The 12820-nt window shown below is 37.4% G+C and overlaps 1 protein-coding gene across 15 annotated transcripts in view; it reads right to left on the minus strand.

Moving 5' to 3' along the window:
• Positions 1–12820, minus strand: part of LEPR (leptin receptor) — a 139751-nt gene that overhangs the window by 44243 nt on the left and 82688 nt on the right. For all 15 annotated transcript variants that reach the window (XM_072730670.1, XM_072730666.1, XM_072730667.1 and 12 more), the window contains one exon: positions 2143–2351. In XM_072730670.1, the coding sequence (XP_072586771.1) occupies positions 2143–2351 (209 nt within the window). The remainder of the gene's footprint in view (positions 1–2142; positions 2352–12820) is intronic.

The raw sequence follows: 12820 nt of genomic DNA on the forward strand, positions 1-12820 counted from the left end.
CCATCTCCCAAATGAATCCCAACTATGATCATTTCTCTACTTCTCTACTGCTACATTCCTAAACCAGCTAGATCATTCCAGTTAGCCTCCTGTCTGAGCCTTCTGATTTCAGTCTTGTAACTATTATTCTTCTTTTCCCCATTGATTTCCTTCTTCACATGTCAAGTAAATTTTAAATATACACACAGACGGAACACACACAGACACACACACCTGACAATACCACTCTATTGGTTCAAAACTTCCCCTGTAATTAGAATAAAATCTAAACTCTATAGCCTGGCCTACCATATGACCTGAATCCAATACTGACCATATCTTCCAAACATTCCCCTGCCTTATTCACTCTAAGCACAAACGTTTTCTCTTTGGTTCCTCCAACTTCCAAGTTCAGTCCATTTCAGAGGTTTTATGGGTGCTATTTTTCCTGCTTGAGGCACCTTTTGCTCTGGATTTTTGCATGGCTATCTCAGCCCAAATGCTATCTCTTTAACAGGTCTTCTTTGATCTCCATAGCTGAAATGACAGGCCCTTTTTCTCAAAAGATTATCCCTGGGCAGCCCCTGTGGCACAGCAGTTTAGTGCCGCCTTCAGCCCAGGCGTGATCCTGGGATCGAGTCCCATGTCGGGCTCCCTACATGGAGCCTGCTTCTCCCTCTGCCTGTGTCTCTGCCTCTCTCTCTGTGTCTGTCGTGAATAAATAAATAAAAAATCTTTAAAAAAATATTATTCCTGAGGAAAAGACAAAATTTAAGTTTCTTACAAACTCTATTATGATAGTTTGTGCACCTTATCTTAACTATTTTTTTAAATATTTAATTAAATTTTGGCTCTAAATGTTTCTAAAAATCACCTGACAGAATTAGTTTTTAAAAGAGAACATAACAATATTTTATAAATTTCATATATATTTTTCCTGTGGTATAACTTCATGACAGAATTGCTTAGATGACATTTTAATTATGTTGTAGAGACCACAAATATAACCCTAGAGAACAAATTATTTGAAAATCCTAATGTTAAAATATGATGTCATGCAGATTCAAAAAGTGGCATATCCCCAGTAACTTAGAAGGAAATGACAGTGAAGTTGTGTAGAAAACTTTGTGTGAGATACTTGGAAAAGTGGCTCTAGTGTCACTAGACATCTACTGATGCTAAGATGCATGCAAAGAGTTTATATATAATGGTCTCAGGAAATAGGGAAAATAGTAATGCTGTTAAGTTATATGTTATATATAAAATACATACCTATATAAAAGTAAGTTAATAAATATTTTAAGTGAACATGGCCTATATTATTCACATTTGTAATCATATGTTCAAGCTGATCAAAAGAAACTGAGAATCTTTGCACTAAAAATATGTGATGGCACTACCTATTTGGATTTTTCTTATAATCAGATTTGTATAGCAAATTATTTAGTTATTTACTTTTTTATTGTTTCTCTCTGCTCACTATTGTTTGTCTCTGGTTTTTGAGGCAGGAACTTTGTCTCATTCACCATTGTTTCCCCAACTCCTAGATCAGTGGCTGACATACAAGAGCTTCTAAGAAATATTTATTGAAGGAATAAAAGAAGTATAAAATAAATATAAAAAAATAAACTTCTAATTACTTTTAGAAATTGTTATCTGACAAGTGAAAAAGTAACAACCAAATAATACATATCATTTAGATCCAAGACTGAAAGAAAAACTGTTCTTAAGAAAGAATTTAAGGGGGGGCCTCAATGACTCAGTCAGTTAAGTAAGTGTCCAATTCTTGGTTTCTGCTTAGGTCATGATCTCAGAGTCATGAGATCAAGACCTTCATCAGACTGCATGCTCAGTGAAGAATCTGCTTAAAAAGTCTCTCTCTGCCTCTCCCCTCACTCGCACTTGCACACACTCTCTCTCCCTCTCTAAAATAAATAGGTAAATCTTTAAAAAAGAAAGAAAGAACTGAAGTTATAATTGCAGAGATATCTATACTACTGTGAAAACATTCTAGAAGCCGCTTTTAATATTCCCAGTTCTACATTTGCTGTCCTTACCACATTGGTCAAAGTAAGATAAGCTATTGAAAAATTTTGTACACAATATCTAACCTGTTTATATGACTGATGTTTAGATCTATTACCTTTCTAATGCACAACTTACCAACATTTATGGGCTGAACTGACATTAGAGGTGACTGAAAATTTATTCCACCCAACGTGATTTTCAAATACATAAGAAGAGTGTGGTTGAGTTTGGCTGTTGGCACAGGCACATGGCATTCACAGCTGTCATGAACACTGCAGTTGCATGGAACAATCTGAAAACTTCCCTTCTGGGGGACTGGAGGTGACTCTTCTAACACTTCAGGCCTATGTGAAAAAGGAAGAGCTAAATATCAGCACAGATGTGACAGGACTGGATTTATTTAAACTATATGACAAAAATCCAAACTGAGGTGAACTATTCTGGACATCCAGCTTAAATGGCATCTAGAAAAAACAAGGTACATTATATCAGAAACACAAAGAAAAGGGTTAAAGCAGGTTAGCCATTAGAAATAATAGCAGGAAGAAAATAGTGAAGCAACAGTGAAGTACTGAAAGGAAAGAAAAATTGCGATCTTAAAACTTTATACCCAAAATATCTTTCAAAATAAACATGAAATAAAGGCTTTTTTCAGGCATACCAAAATTGAAAATATTTGTCACTATCAGGTCTGCATTATAAAAAAATGCAAAAAGGAATCATACAAAAAGGAAATGGTAGCAGATGGAAGTCTGATTCTATACAAAGAACTGAAAATAGCTTTAAAAGGGTAAATAGTTACTGACTGCTTAAAGCAAAAATAATACCATGTAGTGTAGAGTTGATAACACAGGTAGAAGTAAAATGTATGACACTGGCTCCCAGTTTGGGGGGAAGAGACATAATGTAAGCATGCAGTTTTAATGTTCTCATACTATACATTAATTGATATAATATTACTTAAAGGTACATCAGTTAGATTATAAGTTAAAAACCTATATCATAAATCCTAAAGCAATTGTTAAAATAATAAAACAAGGGTTATAGCTAAAGAACCACAATGATCAAGCTAACAGAATATTGGTATAAAGACAGAAAAACAGATTAATGGAACAGAATAGAGACCAACACTTATATGGGCAACCAGCTTTCTACAGGGATACAGAGCTTTCTCTCTGTGAAGAAATGGTAATCTTCTCATTAAGTTGTGCTGAACAATGGGATATCTATATGCAAAACAAAACAAATTTCAATCCATACTCACACCAGATTCAAAAATTAATTCAAAATAGATCATCAGTTCAAACAGGAAACCTAAAGCCATAAAACTTCAAGAACATAGGGACGAAAATGTGTGACCTTGAGTAAGGTAACAACATTTCCTTAGATGCAACACCAAAACCATGATACATAAAAGAACAAATTGATAAACTGGACTCTTACCAAGATCGAAAACTCTATTTTTTGAAAGAAAGACACTATGGAACAACAAAAAGACAAGCCATATACTGAAAGAATATATTCCCCAATTATTTATCTGATAAAGGACTTGTCTCCAGAAGATATAAAGAATTCTCAAAACTCAATAAAATACAATTAAAAAACAGGCGAAGATTTCACCATGCACTCAGCCATAGAAGATAAACACATGAAAATAAGCATGTGAAAAGAAGCCCAAGATCATTAGTCATTTAGGAAATGCAAATTAAGACCACAATGATACCACTATCCACCTTTTAGAATGGCTAAAATTTCAGAAGTTAATTAATGGAAGTGAAGAAATTAGAACTCTAATGCACTGCCAGTGGGAATGTAAAATGGTACCACTTTGTAAAAACAGTTTAGTAATTTCTTAAGTTGTTAAAATTACACCTATCATAGGATTTACACATTCTATCTCAGGTATTCATCCAAGAGAAATGAAAGCCTATGTCCTTTCAGAGACGCATACACAAACGAACACAGAGACTTACAGCAGCTTTATTTGTAACAGCCAAAAATGGTAAGTGACTCAAATGTCTATCAACAGGTGAATGGATAAAAAAATTGTGGCATATCCATATAATGGAATGCTACTTCACAATGGAAAGGAATGAACTGAAACAGTCAACAAAACTAAAAGACAACCTACAGAATGGGAGAAGATATTTGCAAATGACATATCAGATAAACGGCTAGTATCCAAGATCGATAAAGAACTTATTCAAGTCAACAGCAAAGAAACAATCCAATAATGACATGGGAAAAAGACATGAACAGAAATTTCACCAAAGAAGACATAGACATGGCCAACAAGCACGTGAGAAAATGCTCCACATCACTGGCCATCAGGAAAATACAAATCAAAACCACAATGAGATACCACCTCACACCAGTGAGAATAATAAAAATTAACAAGACAGGAAACAACAAATGTTGGAGAGGATGTGGAGAAAGGGGAACCCTCTTGCATTGTTGGTGGGAATGGGAACTGGTGCAGCCACTCTGGAAAACTGTGTGGAGGTTCCTCAAAGAGTTAAAAATAGAACTACCCTACGACCCAGCAATTGCACTGCTGGGGATTTACCCCAAAGATTCAGATGCAATGAAACACAGGGACACCTGCACCCCGATGTTTATAGCAGCAATGTCCACAATAGCCAAACTGTGGAGCCTCGGTGTCCATCAAAAGATGAATGGATAAAGGAGATGTGGTCTATGTATACACTGGAATATTACTCAGCCAGTCGACACGACAAATACCCACCATTTGCTTCGATGTGGAGGGACCTGGAGGGTATTATGCTGAGTGAAGTAAGTCAATCAGAGAAGGACAAACATTATATGGTCTCATTCATTTGGGGAAGATAAAAAATAGTGAAAGGGAATAAAGGGGAAAAGAGAGAAAATGAGCGGGAAATATCAGAGAGGGTGACAAAACATGAGAGACACCTACCTATGGGAAACGAACAAGGGGTAGTGGAAAGGGAGGTGGGCGGTGGGATGAGGTGACTGGGTGACAGGCACTGAGGGGGGCACTTGACGGGATGGGCACTGGGTGTTATGCTATATGTTGGCAAATCGAACTCCAATAAAAAAATATATCCAAAAAAGAAAGGAATGAACTACTAGTGGATGCACACAATATTAATGAATCTGAAAATAATCGTGCTGTATGAAAGCATGACAAAACTGTTGTATGATCACATTTATATAAAATTCTATAAAATACCAAGTAACCTGTGTAACAATGCAGATCATTCATTGCTTGGGGACAATGGAGGGGGAGGAGGGTGGTAGGATGCCACAGATACAGGCGGTGGATGGTGTTACAAAGGGGCAGTAAGCAATTCTGTGATTGGTAGTATATCCATTTTCTTTATTAGGGTTAATGATTTTATGAGTGATTTCACATACCAAAACTTACCAAGTTTAAACCTTAAATATATAATAAAACTGTGTAAATATATACAGTTTATTGTCTATTAATTTTATGTCAATACAGTTGTTTACTCAAAAAAAGAAAATTTAAGAAAAAAATTTTAAGCAATACTTTGCCTATCACTGTAAACCTACAAATGAGTGAACTAACCTTAAAAAGTAATTGCAGGGGTGGCTGGATGGCTCAGTTGGTTAAAAGTCTACCTTCACCTCAGGACATTATCCTGGGGTCCTTGGGATCCAGCCCCGCTTCATGCTCCTTGCTTAGTCGGGAGCCTACTTCTCCCCTCTCTGCAACAACCACCCCCTGCCCCGCTTGTGTGATTATCTCTATCTCTCTCTCTCTCAAATATCTTTTTTTAAGGTAACTGTACAGTTTTTCCTAGACTTATGATGGGTTACCTCCTGATAAACTCATTGTAAACTGGAAATATCCCAAGTTGAAATGCATTTAATACACCTAACCTACCAAATGTCATAGCTTAGCCCAGCCTACCTTAAACATACCCAGAACATTTACACTAGCCTACAGTTGGGCAAAATCACCTAACACAAAACCTATCTTGTAATAAAATGTTGAACATCTCATGTAATTTACTGAATAGCATACAAGAGTTAAGGAAGGAGAGATTGAGAGAGAGAGAGAGAGAGAATGGTTTTAAGTGTATCAGTTGTTTACCCTCATGGTCATGTGGCTGACTAGGAACTGCACTGCCCAACATCAAGAGGGGCTACATATCACCAGCCTGGGAAAAGATCAAAATTCAAAACTCTACTGAATGAGTATTGCTTTCATATCATTGTCATAAATCAAACCATTGTAAGTGGGTGACTGTAACTAGCTGGGTTGAGTTACCTATCTCAAGGCAGAAAGAATGGCATGCAACAAAGACACAGAGTTGTTATTTCTGATTTATTAGTGTTAGTTTTTTTAATCAGCCTGGTTGCCTGGAGAATCTAAATCTAGGTGTAAATAAAAAAGACTTTAAGGTGGGAGCCCTTGGGTGGCTCAGCTGGTTAAGCTGCCAACTCTTGGTCTCAGCTCAGGTCATGATCTTGTGATCTTGGGATCAAGTCCCATATCGGGCTCTGTGCAGAATCTGCTTCAGATTCTCTTTTGCTCTCCCTCCAGCTTGTTCTCTCTCTAATAAATAAATAAAATCTTAACAAAACAAAACAAACAAACAAACAAACAAAAAAAACCTCTAAGGTGGAAGTTGGGGGTGGGGGATGGTGGACAGGGGTAATTAATATTTCCCTGTCTTGCTTAAGCTATCCCATTCTGTCCAAAAACACCTGCTGCTTTCTATCTAAACCACTCCATCTTTTTTAAAGAATGTGGGGATGCGAAGAGAGTATTAATACTTAGATATGATCACTGCCTTCAGAAATCTTACAGTCCTTTTGTAGGGAAAAAACTGTAAGTGCTAAATATACTAATTAAAAATTACTGTGGAGAAAGCACTGCTTTAGAAACTCTGCTAAATAGCATATATCTGAGAATTGAGATATCCAATCCAAGATTTGGAAATGGATCCAAATCTTTCATACATACACCACTAGTATTAAATGTGAGTTAAGATAGATTTTCAAGTTTCCTGAGATAGACTTCAGTATTACCTTAGTCCTAAAAGAAAACAATCAAGAAATAACATTTATAGGCCTTTTAACGTGTAAAGCAGTCTACTGGTCACTGTATAGGGAATAAGATTATTGTAGGAAGCACAGTAAATTAACACCAACACTTAAAATCAAGTCCTTCTGTTTATTTATGATCTAATGGTCATAAGACCATTAGACAGGTAAGTTCTTTTTTGTGAGTCATGATTTCCCCAATCAACAAAGCAGAGAAAAATTCCTGCATCATCTTTATAAGGCTGTTATAAATATCAAAGACAATTACATAAAAGTATTTTTGAAAACTTTAAAGTGCTATAGATCCATAAAATACCATTTGGAATTAGAGTTGGAATGACTTAGCACTTTCAATTTTATTTAAATATTTAAACAAAGCCAATGAAATGTTATTTTTTTAAAAATCACACTAAGCCTTTTAGGTGTTTTTCAAATATTAAAGGCTTTTATCAAAAGATGATGGAACAAATTGAAAAAATTGTGGTATTTTATGTCAGAAATATGCTTGTATGGTGTTATACTTTGAACAACTCCCAAATTTTACAGTAAAAATAGAACTAAATAGAAAATAAGCATATCATTCTTGACTAACACTTTTTAAAGGACAGAAAATTTAGTGATATTTTTCTTTTTTAAAAAGAAAGGTTAGGGACATCTGGGTGGCTCAGCGGTTGAGCGTCTACCTTCGGCCCAAGGCATGATTCTGGAGTACCAGGATTGAATCCCACATCAGGCTCCCTGCATGGAGCCTGCTTCTCCCTCTTGCCTGTGTCTCTGCCTCTCTCTCTCTCTCTTTCTCTCTCTCTCATGAATAAATAAATTAATTTTTTTAAAAAAAGAAAGGTTAGAATTGCACTGTCTTACTATAGATGGTCTTGCCAATTCCATTTTTTTAAAAGATTTTATTTATTTATTCATGAGAGACACAGAGAGAGACAGAAAAGCAGAGACACAGCCAGAGGGAGAAGCAGGCTCCATGCAGTGAGCCCGATGTGGGACTCGATCCCTGGCCCCCAGGATCACACCCCGGGCTGAAGGCAGACACTAAACCGCTGAGCCACCCAAAGATCCCCTCATTTTTTCTAAATAGACTGGATAATTGTAGAATTGGGCTGATTACCAATTAGATTAACTACCTCGTTTCTCTATTACTTCACTGTTGTGTGCTCTGTTTAATCAATCTCCTTGTTAACTTCTTTATAATTTCAACATATACAAAGAAAATATATAGTATATATTCATAATCATGATTATATGTAATTTATATGTTTATTTTAGTAATTCATTATTTGGGTTTTTGTTTTAAAGCATATCCATTTAGAAATTTCCCAAGGCACCCCAACAGATAATCCCATTATGAAACACTAAGAATCAATCTAAAACTAATATTCAAATATCCTTCACAGGGGTAAGGAAACTACAGTCCACAGGCCAAATATACCTGTTTTTGTACAGCCTGTGAGCTAAGAATGGTTTCTTACATTACCAATGGTTTTTTAAAAAAGGAAGAATGTCTCATGATACATGATAATTATATAATATTCAAATTTCAGTGTCCATAAACATAGTTATGCTTATTCATTTACATATTAACTATGACTACAAGGTTGTACGAAAGAGAGTTTGGCCTGAAAAGTCTAAAATATTTGCTATCTGACCCTTAAAGAAAAAATTTTCAATCCCAGCTATTGGCCAGAAACATTTTGTACTCCCTACTGGTGGGAACTTGATGGGCAAAAATACAGAATCCATATTAAATATATCATCATATTTCATTCTATAGCATATTTACAATTTACACAAACACCCTGAGAATCACTAATTTAATTTTTCAAACTACCTTATGAGGGAACTAATATCACCTACTTTCTAAGTGAGAAAGTGAGGCTCAGAGACAATGTAGTCCTTAAACTTGTCTGATGTCTTGTGCTTCCATGTTCATTGCTCATTTCATTATACCCAAGGTGTCTTATTATCACAAGACACTGTTACTGTTGCCATTTTATTATTTTATGTAGGGGATTAATTCCTTAGTGGCCACAACTAAAAAACAACGATAATCTGAAGCACCTTAACATTTCTATAAATCAGAACTTAAAAGAATTAAAGGATTATTTCAAATTACTTTTTCCTTGAAGAAAATATTAGATATTTCTCATATTTATGAGAGCATAAACTTTTCAAAATTTGTGTGGAAACTGGAATACACAAGCCTCATTACTTGTCAAAGTCAGCCTAAGAACTACTTTCATCTTCTAAAAGAAGTTTGAAGTAAACATCAAACAACTACTCTAAATTTTGATAATTTAAAGCATAAGGATTAAAATGGTAATCAAATTTTTAAAATAAGGAGAGACATTGACTTAAACCAAACTTAAGAATTTCTGAAATCGGGACACCTGGGTGGCTCACTGGTTGAGCTTCTGCCTTTGGTTCAGGTTGTGATTCTGGAGCCCCGGGATCGAGTCTCACGTCAAGCTCCTCATGGGGAGCTTGCTTCTCCCTCTGCCTATGTCTCCGCCTCTGTGTGTGTGTCTCTCATGAATGAATGAATGAATGAATGAATGAATGAATAAATAAATAAATAAATCAACTGATTATAGCCCATAAAATAAAGAATCCACAAGTCCATCTGGTCAGGAAAGAAGGAAGGAGGAGAAGGAGGGAAGGAGGCTGACAAGAGGAAGGAAGAAAATAAAGGAAGGAAAGAATGGAAAATGTACTTCTCACAGAGACAGCACTGTGGCCTCTACACACTAATGATACTAGCCCTAAAATGTCCTAGTTTATACTGGGTACTTTTGTTTACTTTACAAATAATGTATTTTTCTTTTCTAAAATTACAGTCAGTTATTTTCTATATTACCAATTTCTCTTCTCATTTTATTCATGTCTTCCTTTATATCCCTGAGCATGTGGAACATTGTAATAGCCACCCTTGCCTGCTAATTTTATTATCCCTCTCATTTCTGGACCTATTTCTATGGATTGATGTTTCTTTTCCTCCTGGCTAGGGGCTGTATTTTCCTGTTCTTTCATGTGTGTCGCCATTTTTTACTAGATGTCAGACATTATGAATATGAGATTTTTGAGTGTTGGACTGTATTGTTTTACTTTAAAGAATGATGGATATTGTTCTGGCAGTCGGGTAAGTTACCGGGGCACCAGTTTGAACCTTTCAAGCTTCTTAGAAGTTCTTTTGGAGATACAGTAGCCTTAAGGCTACTAAGGCTAATTTGGCCTCACTTTTAAAATGTGGCTATAATGAAGTTTCTACTGACTGTCATTTGATATTCAACAAATATCTCCAATCTGCTTGGTGGAAACTTTAATTATTCCTGGTCCTATGTAACTTTTGAGAATTGTTTAGCTTACAGTTCCTGGTGATCATTCTCTTCCTAGTGGTTCTTACTCAACTCAGTGTTTCTTACTCAACATCATGGGACAGATTAGTAATCAGTCAAAGAGTGAAGGGGACCCCAGTACTAATTCTGCATACTCCCTGCTTCAAGTCCTCTGTCTGCCTCACAAACTCAAGCCTCCTTAGGCTCTCTGAATTTCTACTTCTGTCTCCTTGATCCAGCATTAACATTGGGTTCTACTAGAGTTTCCCAGCCCTGTGCCAGGTTCTGGATATTGCCTTTAGTCCAGCAAATCTGAGTAATTCAGGATTCACTTTGTTTCCTTAGGTATCACAGTTCTCTTCTGCTTTTTTCCTGTAGCTTGAAACAGATGTTTCCCACATTTTATCACGTTCTCTGATTATTTATGACAGAAGAGTCAGAAGAGTAATCCCAGACTGTATTATTCCCTCATAACCAGAAACCACTTTTGACTTTATATATTAGCTTCTGAAAATCTAATATATTCAAACAGTTCAAAACTTGGTTTTCTTTAAAGGAAGCAGTGGAATGGGGTGGTTACTTGATGGAATGTGTGATCTATGTCTTAAATAGGAGTTACTGCAGCATGTTTATCAGCTGAGAGGAAAACTTGATGATACAAGAAAGAGAGATCATTGCAAAAGCAAAGTCCTTGAGTAAGCTACAGGGGATGGGACTCAAAACACATGAAAAAGGATTCACTTTAGATTGGAACCCAGAGAACTCATCCATGATTAAAGAAGAGAAAGAAACTGCATGGGCACTGATGTGAGCAGGCGTAGATGTCGGTGAGAAAAGCAATTATAAGAGAAGCTAACCTCCCCCTAATTTCCTGCTGCAAATCAAAAGCAAGGTCATTGGGGAGCATCTTCAGCTCCCTCTCAGGGAAGCCAGCTGCCATGTTGTAAGCTATTCTATGGAGAAATCCACAGACAAGGAACTGAAGGAGACCTCCAGTCCCAGCCTGGGAAGAACTTTGTGAAAGACCTTAAGGCAAGTGGCCCCAGCTAATCTGCTCCTAGATTCCTGACCCACAGGGCCTGTGAGATGATGAATGATTGTTGTTAGAAGCCACTGAACTTGGGGTAGCTTATTATATAGCACAGAGAACCAAGACAGGTATTGGTACCTGGACATGGGGGTAGCTTATTATATAGCACAAAGAACCAAGACAGGTATTGGTACCTGGAAATGGGATGCTGCCATAAAAATACACCTGCAGAGACAACTGGGTGGCTCAGCGGTTGAGCTTGAGCGTCTGCCTTTGGCTCAGAGCATGATCCCGGGGTTCCAGGATCAAGTCCCACATCAAGCTCCCTGCATGGAGCCTGCTCCTCCCTCTGCCTGTGTCTCTGCCTCTCTGTCTCTCTGTGTCTCTCATGAATAAGTAAGTAAAATCTTAAAAAAAAAATACACCTGCAAATGTGGAAGTGGCCTTAGAGTCTGGTGACAACAGAAGCTGGAACAATTGGAGAAGTATGATAAAGAAAGCCTCAACTGCCTTGAATAGACTGTGAGTGGAAATGTGGAGTTTGAGGACACTACCAGTGAGGGCACACAAGCAAGTGAGGAACACAGACTGGATCTTGGAGGAAAGAGAGTCTTACATATTGGCAGAAAGCTAAGTCACACATCTACAGTTCCCTGGGCAGCAGGAAGTATATCTCCCGAACTGGTGGATCTGCTGCAGCAGACTGCCAAGCAGGTGGTGAAGGTGCCCCTTGTTTTCTTCTTGCCACAAGAAGAGATAGACCACTGAGCAAAGGACTGTCAAACAAAAGAAAACACGTCTTGAGAGTGGTGAGATGCCCGGCCTCTCCAGATGGCAAAGATGGCCCTCGAGGAAATGGCTCCCAAGCAAAGATCAAAGAAAAGGCAAAGAAGGGCTTATCTCTAAAAGATCTGTGGGCTTTTATCTAAAGGGTTAAACCCCCATGAGATTCACAGGAGGCTGTGTTGTCTTGTGAGAGAACGTGGCTAGCTCAGACTGAACGGGTACAGAATGAATCAAAGCCACTGGACTCCCAAAATTGTGCTGATGGAAGCATGCTGAGAACTCCTGCTCCTCCCCCTCACCCTGCTGCAGCAGAGATACCTCTGTCTTTCATGAAAAAGAAACTGAGGAGACAGAACCGAGAAACATGGAGAATTATTTCTGAGGGTGAGGTAATAGAGGGAATAAGCCTAAAGTGAGGAAGAGGGGGAGATGGTCAAAGAGTGGGATCCCTGAAACTGAAATTACAGACAGCATTCTTACCAGTAGTGACAAGGTCTAGAGGAGGGCCATGAAAATGGGTGAACTAGGCAGAGTGAAGAAACAAGAACAAGGAAAGTAAAGCCTTCAAGAAATTGAAGATCATCCATATGGATATGGA

The sequence above is a fragment of the Vulpes vulpes genome, chromosome 12, assembly GCF_048418805.1.
Source record: "Vulpes vulpes isolate BD-2025 chromosome 12, VulVul3, whole genome shotgun sequence".
NCBI lineage: Eukaryota > Metazoa > Chordata > Mammalia > Carnivora > Canidae > Vulpes > Vulpes vulpes.